This window comes from Monodon monoceros, unplaced genomic scaffold, assembly GCF_005190385.1.
Source record: "Monodon monoceros isolate NGI ecotype Baffin Bay Population unplaced genomic scaffold, NGI_Narwhal_1 Super_Scaffold_9, whole genome shotgun sequence".
Lineage (NCBI taxonomy): Eukaryota > Metazoa > Chordata > Mammalia > Artiodactyla > Monodontidae > Monodon > Monodon monoceros.
Genome location: NW_021703786.1, coordinates 54,512,443 through 54,532,964, shown reverse-complemented (window position 1 = coordinate 54,532,964; position 20,522 = coordinate 54,512,443). Strand labels below are relative to the sequence as shown.

Here is a 20,522-nt window from a genome sequence, read left to right as displayed (position 1 = left end):
GTCACTTAGAATGAAAGACGGAGGCCATAGTGGTAACCTACCCTTGGAGAACCTCTCATAGCTCTGGGATTTTTCAGAATAAAATACAGTATTTACTGGCAGCACTGGTGTTCAAGAAACCAATAAAGCTCCATCTTAATAAAAACTAGCAGACTTTTGGACACTGAAATTTTATATACAATGTTTCTCTTTAAATCTTTTAAAGCGTACCTTACTGACTCTTAAAAAACTTTTTATCTGCAGACACACTTCCTTTGCACTTCTTTTCTCGAATAAGCATGATGTTTATTGTCATATTACATTGGTTTTCCTGTCTTCCACATTAAAAAGTTCTTTCATGTATTTTTCAAACTTACCATTTTTGAGGTTAATTTATTTAGCAACAATTAGGAGGTTAAGAATTTCTGCTTATTCGTTTGAATTTTAAGTATTCTAGTTAGGGTAAATAAAGTATAAAGTTTTTATATTTGGTCAAGACTTTGACATGCCTTAAATCACCATAACCTTTCTTGCTTTGCATATAGGATTGTTACCTAACGGGCTCTTCCCATACTTTTGTTCTTCTTTTTCATCACTTTCTTTTCCTGACCTCTTGAAGGAGAAGTATTGGGAAATACCAACCCTCATAGACAAATCAAAGAGCTGATGACCTGGTCATAGTCGTGTCTGATTTCTTCAAACACTACAGAGGCAGCTTTTCTCCTTCTGTTCTTTGCACAATGGAAGAACAGACTCCTGTCAGCAGCTTCTTTTTGTTTTTTAAGAAATTCTCTGCCGGGGGAAAGTAATTCCTATTTACTGAATGCAATTTTCCCCACTGAGGTCAGTGGAAGCTGAGCAGCCAAACAGCGGCAATCCTTTGCCTAATCAGCAGGAAGAAACGCAGCAGAAGAGAAAACGCTGGAACAAAGGAAAACCTACAGGAAAGACTAAAGAAGCAGGATTCAGAAGAGAAAGTTTATTTCATGACTACGGCAAAAGGACAAGGCACAGGGGAATAAAAGGTAGACTGAACTACATACTACACACCAGTGGTGCTCTTACCAGATCCCAGTAACCAGATTCAGAACAACCCTCAAGACCATCTAGTTCAGCTCCTTTTATTTGTTAAATGCTGAGAAAACAGGCCCAGAGAGTAAGTGACTTGCTTAGAAGTGGTAGTGAAAGCTGAGTTTGTTACCTGACTCCTGGTTCAGCATTCTTTTCACTAACATAGGACCAAAGAGCACCTACCTCACACATCGCAACATACATTTATCACACATGTATTCCATTTGGTGTTGGTGGTGGGCAACACAATGAATTAGATGAGAGTGACTCTAATTGTTGTTATTACCTAGTTCTGAACAAAAAGTAAAGTAGCAAAATATATGGGCACCTATAAGTAAAACACTGCGATATTAGTACATGATTAGACAGATCAATGGTACAGAATGGAAAGTCCAGAAACAGACTCAAATCTCAAATCAGTATTGGGACAACTGGATAGGTACTTGAAAAAGATGAAACTGGATTCATACTACATTAGAATAAACACCAAATAAATCAGAGATATAAATATAAAACATGAAATTATATAAAATTATATAAAAAACAGAAGAAATATGAGCGAATTCCTTTATAATCTGAAAGTGGGATAAACCTTCCTAGTTGAGACTCAAAATCCAGAAGCATTAATTAAAAAAAAAAAGGAAGTCCAATTACATAAAACTTTTAAATGTAAAACAAACACTATTAAAAAAGAAAAAAACATACCTTTGTCAAAAGACAAAGGACAAACTGGGGAAAAAAATCTGCAACTTAAGTTAAGACAAAGGGCTAATATCCCTAAAGTTTAAAAAACTTACATACAGACTGCGGGGGGCGGGGGGGGGCGGATACCCACAACACACTAGAAAAAACATGCAAAACATATAAAAGATAGTCACAGAAGAAAAATTTAAATGATCCTTAAAAACATATATAAAGTATACAACTTTTCTTATAATAAGCAAGATGTATTTAAAATTGAACTGAGATACTATTACCCATCAGATGGAAATAAATCCAAAAGGGAGAGGCCACGACAGTGAGAAGGCTGCGTACCGCAAAAAAAAAAAAAAAGAGTGGAGCAGGAGTTGTCATAAATCTGGTCTTATTTTATAAAGCCCCTAATGAAAGTTTTCCCTTTTTAAAAACAATGTAAATTGTTTTCTCAGTAAGATAAAATGTGAAACGTTCTGAAGAAATCAACTAAAATTTATGCTATTATTATTATTATTTTTTTTTTTTTGCGGTACGCGGGCCTCTCACTATTGCGGCCTCTCCCGTTGCGGAGCACAGGCTTCCGACGCGCAGGCTCAGCGGCCATGGCTCACGGGCCCAGCCGCTCCGTGGCATGTGGGATCTTCCCGGACCGGGTCACAAACCCGTGTACCCTGCATTGGCAGGCAGACTCTCAACCACTGCGCCACCAGGGAAGCCGCTATGCTATTATTTTTAAAACATAAAATCAAATAAATGGTCATTCATATAGTACCAAAGATGTCTCTGGAGACAACAATATTCATATCCACTGACCAAAGTAATTTCATGAAGAAAAAAATCCTTAACCCAAAAGATATCAAATAAAATACATTTACTTTACTACATGAACTGATAATTAAAAGAATTAGATGCTCATTAAAAAAATGCAGCCTCGTTTGTGCATAGCCTGGGTCAAACAATCCTTTGTATCAGAAAGATAAAAACAAAATAATCATATTTAAGTACTTATGTACTTCTCCAAAAGATGAACAGTTAGGTGTTTGATAAATTTGAAAACCTGATTGTATATAATGATCACCATATTTGGTGGGGGGGGGGGTACATAAAAAAATCAAACAGATCGTAATATGTTATTTTAAAAAGTGATAAGACAATTGTACCATTTTAGAAAAAATAAAAAGGCAGAGTTAAAAATAGTTAAATATCTTAGAAAACCATCCACAAGGAAGGTCAAATTCATTTTCAACATTTTTCAATGTATAAAATGAATGAACAGTAGGCGCAATAAAAAGAACCACAGATTCTTCACGAGGTGAATGTTAAAATGTGGAGCCTAAGCTCAAATCACAGAAATGGGTAAAGGCCAGGTCTAATGTGCACGAGGTTTTCCATCCTACAGCAAATCTGAGATATATGGGTACACTCAACACTAAATTAAAAAAAAATTTCTTTTGGTCCATTCTGTTGCGTGTGCACCTCTTGCAATAAATTTGAGTCAGCACCAATGACAGCTCTGCAGTCCTCCTATGTGGTACTGATCAGGTGGTTGCAGAGCTTCAGCTCACAGCAACACAATGCAGCTGAGCAGGCAAGCACAGCCCACAGCCAGAAGCGGTTCCTACTTTCCAGAACAAGGCGACCTTTAAGCTTAAGTTTCCCGGAGAAAATGAGATGCTGATGTAGAAGACAACACTATGGTAAGCTGTTATTTAAATCAGTAAAAAATCGACTTCGGAATTTTTTTCTTTTTCCTTTTCTTAAGAGAAAGTCAACGTTAGGATTGAATATATATTCAATAGCAAGTGCATGCACCAGAAATTTGCTGCAGTGTCAGTTGAGGGATTTCTTTCTAATATTCATTCACTTTGTAAATATACACATTGTTTTCCTTTAGAATCGGCACTGAAATATACAGAAAAGAAATCACTTTATAAAATGTGAGATTTAAAGGTATGGTGTTGGTCAGATTTTTCAAGTGCCTTAAAATGTTTTGCAAGGATATATTTATCCTGAAAAGACAAAGATGCATTTCAAAGTATTGTCTTAATATCTAAATAAAATCTCATCCTACATACACATTGACTATTTTATTACTGCAGAGATCTGAAGAAAACAAAAAACCAAAAATAAACAACCAAAACAGACACGACAGCCATTTTTTTCCCATCTGAGTAAGGAAGAATATTATGAAAAATAGTAATAGCTTAAGATTCCGACTCTTTATTTGCCGAGAATGCCGTTTTATAATATCAACATTCTGGGTAGATAAATAAGAAAGACTATGGTAAAAGAAGGGAGAAAATAAATGAGAAAATGCAGAAGACAGTAGGGGGAGAGAGTCTCTATCACATAGCCCCAATTGAAGGATTAAGCATTTGGACTATAAATGAAGGGGAGCTTTGTTAATCACTGGAACAATTATAAAAGAACTCAACAACAACGAGGTTTATTGAAAATTTTGCCTAATGCTAACTGACCCATGCAGATGCCTAATTGTATTTGCATATTAAAAGAAGGGTGTATCTGTTTGTTTCCAGGCTTTGATGGAATATCAGATATTGAAAATGTCTCCCAGCCTGTTCATCCTTCTGTCTCTCACACCTGGTATTTTATGCATTTGCCCTCTCCAATGTATATGCACCGAGAGGCACAGGCATGTGGACTGCTCAGGCAGAAACTTGACTACATTACCATCTGGACTGCAAGAGAATATTATCCATTTAAATCTGTCTTATAACCACTTTACTGATCTGCATAACCAGTTAACCCAGTACACCAATCTGAGGACCCTGGACATTTCAAACAACAGGCTTGAGAGCTTGCCTGCTCAGTTACCTCGGTCCCTCTGGAACATGTCTGCTGCTAACAACAACATTAAACTGCTTGAAAAATCTGATACTGCTTATCAATGGAACCTTAAATATCTGGATGTTTCTAAGAATATGCTGGAAAAGGTTGTCCTCATTAAAAATACACTAAGAAGTCTTGAGGTTCTCAACCTCAGTAGTAACAAACTCTGGACAGTTCCAACCAACATGCCCTCCAAACTACATACTGTGGACCTGTCTAACAATTCCTTGACACAAATCCTTCCAGGAACATTAATAAACCTGACAAATCTCACACACCTTTACCTGCACAACAATAAGTTCACATTCATTCCAGATCAAGCTTTTGACCAACTCTTTCAGTTGCAAGAGATAACCCTTTACAATAACAGGTGGTCATGTGACCATAAACAAAACATTACTTACTTACTTAAGTGGATGATGGAAACAAAAGCCCATGTAATAGGGACTCCCTGTTCTAGCCAGATATCACCTTTGAAGGAACATAACACGTACCCCACACCTTCTGGATTTACCTCAAGCTTGTTCACTGTAAGTGGGGTGCAGACAGTGGACACCATTAACTCTCTGAGTATGGTAACTCAATCCAAAGTGACCAAAATACCCAAACAATATCGAACCAAGGAAACAACGTTCGGTGCCACTCTAAGCAGAGACACCACCTTCACTAGCACTGACAAGGCTTTTGCGCCCTATCCAGAAGATACATCCACAGAAACGATCAATCCACATGAAGCAGCAGCTGCAACTCTAACTATTCACCTCCAAGATGGAATGGTTACAAACGCAAGCCTCACTAGCTCGACAAAATCATCCCCAACACCCATGACCCTAAGCATTACTAGTGGCATGCCAAATAATTTCTCTGAAATGCCTCAACAAAGCACAACCCTTAACTTACGGAGGGAAGAGACAACCACAAATGTAAAGACTCGCTTACCTTCTTCTGTGGCAAGTGCTTGGAAAGTAAATGCTTCGTTTCTCTTAATGCTCAATGCTGTGGTCATGCTGGCTGGCTAAGGGTCTGCATTTTCTGAAATTAATGAAAGAACTCCTCCCTGATGTATAGTTGGGAAGATATGCCCCTATCTAACCCGTGACTCAAGCTATATTATGTATTCAAGAAAGCCAGTCTCACATTTCCGACTCTGATGTGAATGAAGCAACTTGTCTTAATGAAGAGTGCACAATGTCTCGGTACTTGCTGCTACTTTACTGTCTTAATGAAGTAAAACTAATGAGTTTCTTTTTTTTAAATGAAATGTTTTCTTTTTAAGGCTTCAATTTACTGCACAAAATATAAAGCATCTCAACTTTAATATGTATTTTATGTATGTTTACACTGTCAAACATCTGGGAAAAAATAAAAGGTCTATGCTCATAACTGTGTCACTGGCTTTCTAGTCATACCAACTTAATCTACTTGGTAGAATCAAAATGACTTAACCTTTTTTTGTTCTAGGGTACCTTGGTAAAGTCTTTATGGCAAATGTAATATTGGAGGTATCCAACAGTTCTGTCACCACATAAAGTAAAACTGTGGATGCCTCCCTATGAATGGTTATGTCACATCATTATTTTGCACACAAGCCATGATTGTTTTAAATCTAAATGATGTCCTGCTTCTGAGGAACTCTTGGCTACTTTACAGATTATATAATGGACAAAAGCTCTTCAAAAAGCTAGAAGACACTAGGCTTTGCATTTTAATAAGTAAAGTTTAATGGCGTTTTTTGTATTTAAGGAAAGTATTAAAAATGTAATAAAACTTTCAAGCTTAAAGACATGTTAAAATATTTAAAAAGTTAAAAGCCTCCTATGTGCAGGAGGGGGAAATTTATCTTTTGCACATTGGAAGTTAGAATCTGACTTACCTAAGTTAAAAATAAGATTAGTTTCAGGATAAAATCATGGGGATCTAACAAATATGGGCAGTACTAAGGAAGGGGAGGAAAAGGAAAGGAGAAAGGGAAAGAAGGCTGGGATTCATCTGGTGCTACGACCAGGTGATGAACCCAATAAAAGAGACAATAGGAATGCAGCTGGGCATGGGACAGATCCTGACACTCCAAACTGCACTGGGACTTCAACTAGAAGAAAACTGAGAATTTTCTACAAATATACAAGTAAGCCATCTTTTGAATCAGAGAAACACATAAGTAATAGCCAAGAGTCAGAAAAAGAGGCCCAGCAACACAGCTAGATTAAAATGCAAGACAGCATAACTGAAATGGGTGAGCCACAAATGAGGAATTTAATTTGTGAGACATAAGGAAGAATCTATTTCAAGCATTCTTAGAGTTGGTAAAAGACTACAGATAGAAATTTTTGGGCTCCTTCCTAAGGAATTTTAAAACTAAGATTTCTTTCCACATTTGGAAGCATTTCTATTCAGAGACAGAGAAAAGTAACAACCTTCTAATGTGCTCTTTCTTTTTTCTTTCTTTCTTTCTTTTTAAGGGGCAGGCTTATGGAAAAATTACTTCTAAGCTTCAATGAAGCAGTTCCTCTCCTATACTGACTTAGTGCAGTGACTCCTGAACATTTTTCTGCCCTGGCAAACCTAACTGGCTCACTATTGTCAGGAGGGAATCTCACCATGAAGAAAAGAAATTATATGAAATAGTCCCTAAATGATTTGAAAATGGGCAAGCTGTTTCTCCTCCCTCCCAATCAACAATCTAGTATCTTCACCATCAATGGTAGAGGCTAATTGCTTAGATGTTTCCTAATCTACCACATACTTGCATCTTGTTTTAAAAAACCACACACAGAATTGCACAGAAAGTAGGTTTCTTAAAAGTAACTGTCTTTCACTCTGAGGGTGCCAAAAATTCAATGCTGTCTTAGAAATCCTATGAGGAAAAGTGACCAGAAAGTGAAATTATGTATTATAGCATTAGCAGCACCTATACATTATGCCAATCTTACTGATGTGTCTGCAAAATGCAGAGAAAAAAAGGCAGTAAATTTACAAGTACAACATATGTCAACCACACAGACTCTTAAGTCCTCAGAAAGAAGTATTATCTAGCCTTATAGTAATTACACACTTCCTTCTAAGGAAATTGTGTTCTTATCATTACTGATGGAGTAGGGAGCAGTATTTGCCACTCAAACAAGAACTACCGTATTATTGGGCTCCATAAACATTTCAAAATGTATTATCCTCAGTGTCTATCTCTCAAGCTCGTAAGTTATATATCCATCCATCCATACCTAAGGTTTGATTTCATTTTACAAGTAACTTTTGTTTCTCCCCAGTCAAGAGAATTCAAATAAGAGCACAAACACAAAAGCAAATGCAATAAGGGATAAAATAGCGGTGAAGGGTATTGTGCTCTGGTGTCAAATGTTCTAGGCCTAAATCCTGTCTCTGCTGCTTCTCAACTGTACAACCCTGGGCAAGTTACCAATGCCCTAAGTCATATGGGCTGGCAGAACTTATTCATAGTGGGTATTTTTTCCTGAGGAATAAATGGCATAATTCATATACAGTCTTATCACAGTGTCTTGGCTCCCCACATTCTACATGCAGTAATTTTGCTGTTAGTATTATTATATGTTTGTGTCCAAACCCATGCTCTGAGAAATTCCCACATATGTAAACACCCAAGCGCCACACTCTAAGAGCAAGAAAATGAAATAGTATATTTTTTGCTTCAGTCCCTGATCCTTCACCCTCCAGGATTCAGGTTCAGATGTTAGTGAGACGGAGACCCAGAAGAAAGTCAGAGAAACATTCTCTTATCACAGCAGAATGAGAAAATGTCTTCTATGCCTAACTTAAAAGATGACAAATATGTGCTATTCAATAATCTTCCATAACAACGTTCTGAAGCAACAGCAAATTCCTTTACACCAAAAATGTCACACAAAAGTCAGTTTAAAACCTTTATAAGATTATTCCTTATGAAATACATTGTAAGAACTAGATAAGGAATGATACCATGTACTGTAAATGTCATGCTTAAAAGTGAAAAATTATATTTCTACTAAAATCAGAATCAAAACAACAATGCCCATTACCATCAATCTTTTAAACATTATTCCAGAATAAAAAACAACAGACATAGGGCTTCCCTCGTGGTGCAGTGGTTGAGAGTCCGCCTGCCGATGCAGGGGACACGGGTTTGTGCCCCAGTCCGGGAAGATCCCACATGCCGCGGAGCGGCTGGGCCAGTGAGCCATGGCCGCTGAGCCTGTGCTCCGCAATGGGAGAGGCCACAGCAGTGAGAGGCCCACGTACCACACACACACACACACACACACACACACACACAAATACTCAAAGAGAAAAACGTAAAGGAGATTGTTAATCAAATGCTCATAAAATTGATAAGAAAAATACTTAGATTTCCCAATGGATAAGTGGGTAAAGGACACAAACAGAATGTTTAAAAGATAGGAAGCATGGGGATTGATAAGTATATGGGAATATGGCAAACCACATAATAACTGAGAAATAAAAACAAAATGTGATACCACGCTTATTACTGAAACAGCAAGCAATTTTTTAAAAAGTAAAAAAAAAAAAAAAATCAATGCTGGGGAAGACATTAGGAAATGGTCACATTCACATACTGGTACAACTCTTTGGGACAGCAATTGGCAATTGCGATGAGAAAATAGCTATTCTGAGTTGCTGCCTAAGCATTTTACAGTATGACAACCCTACACAGACCCAGAGTCTGGACATTTAGATAAGGACTCAAATTAGGATTACCACCAGAAGTTCCCACTTTGCTTTTCCTGGGGCACCTTTCAAAATAAGCACTTAGAGTCGAGCCTGTAAAAATTTAAGTGACTGTCATCCCAACCACCTTACAAGAGGTGCTTCCTACCCTGTACTGTATCTCTTGAACTGGGGAAGAGGACTGCTCTTCCCCCAGCTCACTGTGCACACCCCCAGCCCCCGGAGACGTTTCTGGGATCTCTAAATAATAAATCTTGTGACTTTGCTTCCTTTTTCTGAGTGTATTGAAACTGAGCCTTCAATCAAAATGACCCCAGGGGTTTTCACTTCCCTTGAAAATTGAGGGAGCTACTTGCCAACCCCAAGTGGGTGGCTTGTGCCTCCTCATTCAACAAGTCATAATCTGCATATCTTTAAATTAATATACCAATTACGCGGGAGGGCAACACAGCAATGATCAAAAACCTAAAATATTTTAACCTTTAACCTAGTAAATTCTAGGTAAATACCAGCATTCTTTCTAATAGCAAGAAAAACAGAATGCTAAATATCTACCATTAGGAAACTGGTCAAGTACATGATGACCCACGGGCCAGAATATTACGTGTCCAATACAAATATTTATGTAGAGGTTTTTTGTAAGTTTGAAAAGTGGAAAATGCATATACTAGAAAGATAAGCGAAAACTATAGGATATATAAACATGTATGTTATAGAACTATGTATAAAAACAACAAAGAAGATAAATATACCAAAATGCTAATATGTATACCAAGTGTGTTTTATCACCTGCTTTGTCTTTGAAAAATGCAAGAGATCTTAGAAAAGAACTATTGAAACAGCTGTCCAAGGGCTCTAGGCTGAGTAAGAAAATGAGATGATGCAAAATGAACTGTGAATAGGGAGGGGTGGTTAAGAAACTAGAGGGTATCATGGAATAAAGATCAGAGACAGAGATGCACGATCAGATTTCTTGGAAGCACATACTTATTATATTAGCTTACGTTAGCTCTACACGGTTAACTGCTGTCAGGACTGTTCTCCAACAAATCTAACCAGACAAGCTCTTTTCTCTCCTAATAACAAAGCAAATGAACAACAACAACAAAAACCCCTCCAAAAAACTTTCAATAATTTCCCATGTCTCAGAATAAAATCTAAATTCTCAATATGGCTTACTATATGATCGGGCCCTTGCCACCCTTTACAGTATCATCATAAGATTTTCCAGCTCCCTCACACTGTATAGTTCAAACAAAACATCTTTCTGTCCCTGTAATTCACCATGCTCCCTCCTGCCATCAGGCTCTCAGAGATTCTTCACGTCCTCACCACTACACTCCTTTCCCTCTTCTTCCCCTGGCAAACCTTTATTCATCCTTTTTATCTCTGTGTAGATTATCACCTCCTGCTAGGAGGTCTTTTTTCAGGGCGGGGTGGGAAGAGGGGCCAGCTTGATCTGAATTTATTAAATAAAAGGATGAATTAATACAGATCAAAGATATGACTGGTGCGCTAATAATAACCTACTTAAGACAGACCAAGTCAAACCTCAAGTCTTTCTTATTCTAGAGCTTAAGTTTCTTCCAATAGGTCAAAGTCTTAGCTTCATAGTCCAGGGAAAAAGAGAGATGAAAGAAAAGTTATGAATGAAGGGGATTTGGCTAGGCTGCTACTTGTCATATAAGAAATTAGTTCTGGGCAGTGGGAACAATTTGGAACAATTTCAGAGAACGGTTAATTCTGATACCTGTGAACAATTTAGTACACGTAGATTGCTCAAGGGAAATCAAGGAAACAAAAAAAAAAGCCGCCTCAATGTGTTAATAATGTGTTAAGCAGATTAGTCTGCTCCACACTTTAAAAACTGTGATACATTGGGGCTTCCCTGGTGGCGCAGTGGTTGAGAGTCCGCCTGCCGATGCAGGGGACACGGGTTCGTGCCCCGGTCCGGGAAGATCCCACATGCTGCGGAGCGGCTGGGCCCGTGAGCCATGCCCGCTGAGCCTGCGCGCCCGGAGCCTGTGCTCTGCAACGGGAGAGGCCACAACAGTGAGAGGCCCGTGTACCGCCAAAAAACCAAACCAAAACAAGAAAACTGTGATACAAGTGAGGTTCTTAAGAAGCTCATGTTTTACGAAATGTCACTTTGGTTCAACGGCCCCAACTCTGTTAAACACGTTCAGGAACCAGTTGAGAAATATGCCCAATACACCCATTTATCTTTTCAATAAACCATGGCCTGATATTCTGAATTTGTTGGAAGTTATTGATGAAATCTAAGTACAGAAATTAAACATACACACACAAACACACAATAAAAGCAGCAAAACTGTAGCTTTTTCTGACCAAACAATTCGAAGAGTATTTAAAGTACACTGGGATTTAATAGAAAGAGCGTGAGATAAGACTGTCACCAAAAGCCTGTGTTGTTATCTTGGGTAAACGGTTAAATGTGTCCTCTGGTAAAAATCTTGTTAAGAACACGTGTTCCACATGGGTATTTTAAAGAACAGATAAAACATGTATATTAAAGCACTTTGTAGGTGCTACATAAATATTGTAAATATTACTCCTATGTCTTGTATAAGAGATTCTCGGTAATTAAAAAGATCAGAAATGGAGATAACTGAACCCATAGTGGTACATAATTCCCCATGTATCTGTCTTCTTTAGTTACACTTCAAATAACTAATTTACAAGGTTTGTTATTTATTTATTCCATGGAAAATATGATTTATCAGTAAAAAATTAGATATCTGAATATTTCAAATGGGTATCTCAAGGCCAAGTATCAAATAAATCTGATGAAATACTCAATACCAGGAAATGTAGTTCTTTACTTTGTGCTATTTTGTTGCCCATAGTCACAGCTCAAAAAAACAAAGTGAACACTTCTGGAAGGCTGAGGGAGTTCAAATGCCTGTCAAATGCTTGCCTCAACAGAAAATAAACTAAGATTTAATGGCTTTTCATCAAGAAATAAAAGAACAAAAAACCACTAAGGAAAAATAAAGATGCCATACACCACAAAAACCACTGGAAGGCCCTTCCTTGCCACCCAGAGCCTCGGTGACCACAACTGCACCTGAGACACTGTATAGTGTAAGAGTAACTGGCACACAGCCGCACCCATTTACCAGTTCTATCACTTAGCATCAGATACTCAGCTGCATTTCCTCATACCAATGACAAATAAAGAAAGCCAATAAATGTTTAAAAATAATTTCATCTATCTACAGGCTCTAGTATTTCCTCATGGTATGGCTTTTCTACAATTGAGTAAATGAAATCTTTCTTGCTTAACAAAGTATACTTTGATGAAGTGTTACGAGTCTCTTGCCCTGACACTAAATTATAAAAAAAAAGCTGCAGGACATTAAATATAAACTTAGAAACACACTGTAAAGGCTAGTCTCTTTAAAACATAGTAAAAGTAATCAAAGGATGAAGGAGTCACCTGAAACTAGTAAAACATCTTCATATATTAACAATGAGTTGACTATAAACTGATTTAAATTTTAAACATAAATGTCACATATCTAAATTTCTTTACATTTTTCTTCAAAGCAGTTATGTTTGAGTCTTTAAACTCTTATTCCAATGAGGCTGTCATTAGTGAAAACACCTTTGGGGCCCCTCCTTTCAAATATTACTAAGAGCCAGTTTATATGTCACACAAGAAAAAACTCATCTTAAACAAATATATTACTAAATGACATTTTGCATCATTAAAAATTTCAAATATGAAGATTTCCCCACCACATTTAAAAAGAACATGTTTTAGACTTTGACAACACGTCCAAAAATGTATTTCCCTAAAAATGTGTACTCAAAGGCATCAGGGTTTGAAGTAAGTACATCACCTCCAACAGCGGCTCTTCTGAAGGGAGCAATATTCACTTGGATGTATTTACCCTTAGATGCTTGTTTTAGAATTTTTCCCTATTGTTTCATAAAATCAAACCTCATAAATACATCTCAGGATTATTGCCTTTCAAGGATTATATATTTACACTAAAAGAGGTGAGCCACAGTTGATTCAAAAAAAACAACTGTGTTTTCATAAAAATAGATGGATTGCAGCCACTGTTTCTTTTTAAGTACTGTCTAGTCATAAATCACTAAATCATCCTTGATGAGTAAACCAAAGCCTTGTTTCACTAACAGCCAAGGCCACTATACTTCTATAAACCAAGAATCACAGAAAACAAAACCACTTGAGTAACCTTTTGCTTCAATTCAGGACTCCAACTCTAATCACTGTTACTAAATCAAGTCTTCTTCCTTTAAACTAGAGTCATGTGTGTCCATAATTAAAACTGGCGATTAGTCTTAACACTAGCACTGAATGATTACATACATATAATCATTAAAAGCTAAGTTCATTTATTAAGTGTTCTATGAAATGCCACATGCTCTGCTAGATCCTCTGTGTATCCAGATAAAGACATCTAAGATCTAGGAGCTAAAAGTCCAATAGATGAACAGGAAAATAATATCCTATGTACCCACATGTTTATTGCAACATTATTAAAAATAGCCAAGATGTGGAAACAACCTAAGTATCCATCAATGGGCAAACGGATAAAGAAACTGTGGTGTAAAAAGACCCCGAAGAGCCAAAGCAATCTTGAGAAACAAAAACGGAGCTGGAGGAATCAGGCTCCCTGACTTCAGACTATACTACAAAGCTACAGTAATCAAGACACTATGGTACTGGCAAAAAAAACCCCAGAAATATAGATCAATGGAACAGGATAGAAAGCCCAGAGATAAACCCATGCACATATGGTCACCTTATCTTTGATAAAGGAGGCAAGAATATACAGTGGAGAAAAGACAGCCTCTTCAATTAGTGGTGCTGGGAAAACTGGACAGCTATATGTAGAAGAATGAAATTAGAACACTCCCTAACACCATACACAAAAATAAACTCAAAATGGATCAAAGACCTAAATGTAAGGCCAGACACTATCAAACTCTGAGAGGAAAACATAGGCAGAACACTCTATGACATAAATCACAGCAAGATCCTTTTTGACCCAGCTCTCAGAGAAATGGAAATAAAAACAAAAAATAAACAAATGGGACCTAGTGAAACTTAAAAGCTTTTGCACAGCAAAGGAAACCATAAACAAGACGAAAAGACAATCCTCAGAATGGGAGAAAATATTTGCAAATGAAGCAACTGACAAAGGATTAATCTCCAAAATTTACAAGCAGCTCATGCAGCTCAATATGAAAAAAACAAACAACCCAATCCAAAAATGGGCAGAAGGCCTAAACAGACATTTCTCCAAAGAAGATATACAGATTGTCAACAAACACATGAAAGAATGCTCAACATCACTAATCATTAGAGAAATGTAAATCAAAACTACAATGAGATATCACCTCTCACCAGTCAAAATGGCCATCATCAAAAAACCTACAAACAATAAATGCTGGAGAGGGTGTGGAGAAAAGGGAACCCTCATACACTGTTGGTGGGAATGTAAATTGATACAGCCACTATGGAGAACAGTATGGAGGTTCCGTAAAAAACTAAAAATAGAACTACCATATGACCCAGCAATCCCACTACTGGGCATATAACCTGAGAAAACCGTAATTCAAAAAGAGTCATGTACCACAATGTTCACTGCAGCTCTATTTACAATAGCCAGGACACGGAAGCAACCTAAGTGTCCATCTACAGATGAATGGATAAAGAAGATGTGGCACATATATACAATGGAATATTATTCAGCCATAAAAAGAAATGAAATTGAGCTATTTGTAGTGAGGTGGATGGGCCTAGAGTCTGTCATACAGAGTGAACTAAGTCAGAAGGAGAAAAACAAATACTGGATGCTAACACATATATATGGAATCTAAAAAAAAAAGGTCATGAAGAACCTAGGGGCAAGATGGGAATAAAGAGGCAGACCTACTAGAGAATGGACTTGAGGACACGGGGAGGGGGAAGGGTAAGCTGGGACAAAGTGAGAGAGTGGTAGTGTATATATGGCCATATATACACTACCAAATGTAAAATAGATAGCTAGTGGGAAGCAGTCGCACAGCACAGGGAGATTAGCTCGGTGCTTTGTGACCAGCTAGAAGGGTGGGATACAGAGGGTGGGAGGGAGGGAGATGCAAGAGGGAAGAGATATGGGGATATATGTATATGTATAACTGACTCACTTTGTTATAAAGCAGAAACTAACACACCACTGTAAAGCAATTATACTCCAATAAAAATGTTAAGAAAAATAAATAAATAAATAAATAAAAATAAAAGTGATGCATTCTGAACAGCCTAACACTTGTATGAGGCTCCGCTTCAGCAAATCACAATGCCACAGTCATTTCTCCTTAATGACTGAAAGTGATTCAAGAGATGGGTTACCCACCAGAGAAGGCTCTTCATGCTGAAAAATCTGTGCATATAAAAATATATTTAAGACCACGAGTATGAAAATTATCAAGTAGCGAAAGATATGGAAAGACTCAGGAACTGTCACAGCTTGGAGAAGACGAAGGACACAGCAACTATATGTAATGTGGGATCCTAACTGGATTGTGGAACTGAAACGGGATATAAGGGGGAAACTAGAATTTGAAGAAGTCTTTAGTTCGGCTGACAGGAGTATACTAATATTAATTTCCTGGTTTGATCGTTGTACTGTGGTTTTGAAAATTATAAACATTATGGGAATCTGAGTGAAGGGTATGTGTGAACTCTCCGTACTATATATTTGAAACTTTTCTGTAAGTTTGAAGTTATTAAAAAAAAAGGCTTTATTATAAAAGAAAAAAATATATATATTTAATAGCAAAAAAAGAAAGTGTGGTGTATACATGTACGTACACACACACACACACACACACGATGGTTGCCAGGGGCTAAGCGGGTTGAGGGGAGGGAGAATGGGGAGTGACTGCTGATGACTATGGGGTTTCTTTTTGCGGTGACGAAATGTTTAAAATTACGTAGTGGTGATGATTGCCCAACTGTGTGAATATACTAAAAACCACTAAATTGTACACTTTTAAAAGGGTAAACTTTATGTGAATTATATCTCAGTAAAGCTGTTTTTTTTTCTTAACTTGCCTAGAGGAGTGAGAGTCAGGTTACTGAGATGGGTCTTGAATCAAAAGTAGGAGTCTGCCCTCTGTTAATGGCACCCAAAGCCAATGGTAAGCCTATGCAAAATCACAGAGGCATGCCAGAGTAGGAAAATGGTGAGATGGTCAGTGTTGCCGAAGCAAAGGCGAGACATCTTTCTACAGCTGTTACTACACACTGTGATGACTAGTCTTCTATTATTAAACTTAAATGACCAATTGAGAAAGTTATTTTAAGACTTTATTAACCAACAGAGGAAGTAATGTGCAGAATGCTCATTTGGCATTCTGAGCTCTCTGGGCAGACTTTGTGGCTTTGCCAGCTCCTAGAGTCTTCTTCACAACTGCCCTTAAAGATACCCTCAGCAATATGTCATGAGCACACTTTCCTGAGAACAGCCCAGAAAGCATACAAGGCTTACTTGGAACCACATCAATGACGACAGCATCATGAGATTTCCAGAATAAGGCCAGCATCGCTAGCCTCTTACCAAAATGACTTTCAATCTCCTGCTTTAGTTCAGCAATCTTGCAACTACTGTGAACAGCGTAAAAGATTATGAAGAGACTTGTATGACGCTAAGGAAAAAAGGTTTATCTTATAAGTCAGTGGTTTTTTGAAGTGTGGTACCTATATGATGGGGTGGTATATGAAACAGTCATTTAATAATTCCATATTTCTTTTTTACTGTTATCTTTTGTTTGCTGGTTTTCTAGTTATGGCAATCAATACTGGTTTTCTGTTTATGGTATAATACAAAATTTCCCTTAAGAAAAGTCAATAAAAAATATTGAGTAACTAATAGGATAGATCTTACGAAGAAACGCAAAAACCCCAGAGGTGGTATATGAATGCCTTAAGTATAAAAACTTAGTTAATAGAGCACATAAAAGGTTTTATCTAAAAGTCACACAGTCATATTTTAGAGAGATCATTCTGGCAGTAATGTGGAAGAAGGAGGGGATGGGGTAACATACCGGTGACAAAGAATCCAAATAGGAAGTTATTTCAACAGCCTAGAACAGAGTGCAGCAAACTATGGTCCACTGGCGATATCCTGCCCACAAGCTACTTGTGGCCTGTTTTTGTATGACCTGCAAGCTAAAAATGGCTCTTATATTTTTAAAGAGCAGATAAAAACCAAAAGCCAAACAAAACAAGAAAAAAAGAAAAACTTTATGTGGTTTATAAAGCCTAAAATATTTACTACTGCTCCTTTGACAAACAAGTTTGCTAACCCCAGCTTAGACAACTGATAAAGCTACAAACTGAGTCTGTAATGTAAGGATAAAGTATAAAAAATTTTTTGAGGCAGAATCAACAGGACTTAGTGATTAATCAGATGTATGTGGTTAAGAGAAATGAAGATTGATCTTTAGCCTTCCATTTAAAACTCAAGGTGGATGAAGATACCATTATCCAAGAGAAGGAAACAGAAAAGCCTCTTTTTAAAATTAAATCACTTTTCTTCATTTATAATGAAAAACAAGAATAAATAACAAGCCAAGATTAGATAACAGGCTTACGGTATTATACTGTAATAATACTGGAAGACAAACTTGTTCAAAGACAGACATTTCCCCTCAGAATATGTATTTTGCCACTAAGGAGAAATGTGTTCTTTTTCCTGTATTAGATTCCTACAATGAAGAGGCTGAAATTTTACTGTAAAACTGCTTATGTACAATTCTAAAAGGTACTCACATTTAAGTCTAACATAACAATAGCCTGTTTTTGCACATCTGCATATCCACTTTCTCAGGAAGCTTCCAAAAAGATTTTTGAAACCTAACTGTCCACACTGAAGAGCCACTTGCTACTACATACTATTGAAAAAAAAAAAAGAAAGAAACAACAAGCACCAAATGGAGTCACTTGTGCTAAAATGGAGACTTAATACCTAAACTAACTGCAGTTACAACCTTCTCCAGGAATGTAATCCTAACCAGTCAGAGTGAAATTTTCTGGTCAGCACCAAAAGGAAGACGAGATAATCTGCCACATAGACAGACCCTGTCCATCCCCCATGGTAGGTTACTTAAGCCTGAAATAACTTCTGTTTATGACTTCCTTGTCTTGCCTTTAAAAACTTTCCATAAATCTAAAAAAAACGGTACTGATGAACCTAGTGGCAGGGCAGGAGTAAAGACACAGACAGACACAGCGGGGGAAGGGGAAGCTGGGACGACGTGAGAGAGTAGCACGGACATATATACACTACCAAATGTAAAACGGGTGGCTAGTGGGAAGCTGCTGAATAGCACAGGGAGATCAACTCGATGCTTTGTGACAACCTAGAGGGGTGGGACAGGGAGGGTGGGAGGGAGACGCAAGAGGGAAGAGATATGGGGATATATGTATACATATTGTAAGGCCAACTGGCCCGAGGCAGGGGAACACAATCAGATTCACAGGTTGCATCAGACCAAAATTCTCAGGACCACCCAGTTCCAGAAACTGCCCTGGCGACATTCCTGACCACCCAGTTCCAGACACTGACCTGGGGGACTTTGAACCCAGCCCAGCCTTCCCACCTTTCGAGGGGCGGGACTAACGGTCCCCCAGGATACCCGAAAAAAAAAAGACCACCAAATAAGGAATACCCTGCGCCCTCCCAGATTCACCACACCCCTTTCCCTTCTTCCCCTATAAAATCTTGCCCAACCCTCGCCCGGGTGCGACTTCTCTGGCCCCCTTTCTCTCGGACCAGTGAACCTCGCCCGGGAGCGCTCCCTAATAAAGCTCACTTGAAGCTTTCCTCTGTTTCGTGGTGCCGTTTGTTAAGATCTGACCTTACACATATAGCTGATTCACTTTGCTGTACAGCAGAAACTAACACAACATTGTAAAGCAATTATACTCCAATAAAGATGTGTAAAACAAAAACAAAAACTTTCCCTCTCCATAATCCTTTGGAGCTCCTCTCTACTTGTTAGATGGGATGCTGTCCGATTCATGAATTGTTCAAATAAAGCCAATTAGATCTTTAAAATTTACTCGGTTGAATTTTTGTTATATAACACAGGTAAAGGATATGAATGTACATTACGATCCACATCATACAAATAAAGAAATCCTCTCTAAACAGCTGCCAGAAAGTAGAAATAGGACTTTATAATGCAGGGAAAACTGCAAATGACCAAATGTCTATTATTTTAGACATCACTAATGATATCAGCCCTCAGACATGAAGAAACAAAGAGGTGTTTCAGCAAATTCCAGTGTTTGTTGTACCCTATTATGTACAAGTACTCACTGTGCTAGCAGGTACAAAGAATAAGAAGTAGTACCTGACCACCTAGAGGGGTGGGATAGGGAGGGTAGGAGGGAGGGAGACGCAAGAGGGAAGAGATATGGGAACATATGTATATGTATAGCTGATTCACTTTGTTATACAGCAGAAACTAACACACCACTGTAAAGCAATTATACTCCAATAAAGATGTTAAAAAAAAAAAGTAGTACCTGATCACAAGGAAGCCAGAATTTGGTTGAACAAAGACTGAGGATACATCTATAGTAAAAAAAACAGACTCTGATAAGTGCTCTAGAAGTACGAAGTCCTAAAATGTCTGATTCTGAAGTATAGAATTAAGGAAGGCTCTCAAAAAAGGTGCTGCCATCAGAGTTAGACCTTGAAGGAAGAATGCAATTTTGAATGAGGAAGAAATACTTTGGGCAGATGGGGAAAGCTGCGCAAAGATAAAGAAGTGGGAGGTATTTAAAGACCTAAATAATTGAAAATGGTTTTTTGGGGGGCGGGGGAACATTTAAGTGGGGAGTGTTCAGAATTTTTAATTTTACTTAATTATCACCGAGAGGCTTGGGCAGCTTAAGATCAATAAGAAGACAATAAGAAATTCAAGGTTGGAGAGCCATTTGGCTGGGTAATGACGCAGTTAACCGAGAAAGAGATTGTGAGAAAAATATGTATTGGCCAAAAAGCTCTTTCGGCTTTTTCCATAAAATCTTACCAAAAAACCCAAACGAACATTTTAGCCAACCCAACATATCTGGGTATAAGAATAGGAAGGGGAAAATGCTGAATTTAAAATTTTAAATAAGTTGAGATTGAGGTGTTTGAAGCAGCAATAAAAAGTTATCTGTGCGTTATCTT

General features: G+C 37.7%; 2 protein-coding genes across 7 annotated transcripts in view; one reads left to right on the top strand and one right to left on the bottom strand.

Annotated features, from left to right (window-relative positions):
• Positions 1–20,522, bottom strand: part of NF1 (neurofibromin 1) — a 245,995-nt gene that overhangs the window by 66,894 nt on the left and 158,579 nt on the right. The gene's annotated exons all lie outside the window — the stretch shown is intronic.
• On the top strand, positions 2,912–6,240 carry OMG (oligodendrocyte myelin glycoprotein). The gene has a single exon (XM_029213378.1). It carries the CDS (start codon positions 4,290–4,292, stop codon positions 5,613–5,615), a length of 1,326 nt encoding a protein of 441 aa, XP_029069211.1. The 5' UTR covers positions 2,912–4,289; the 3' UTR covers positions 5,616–6,240.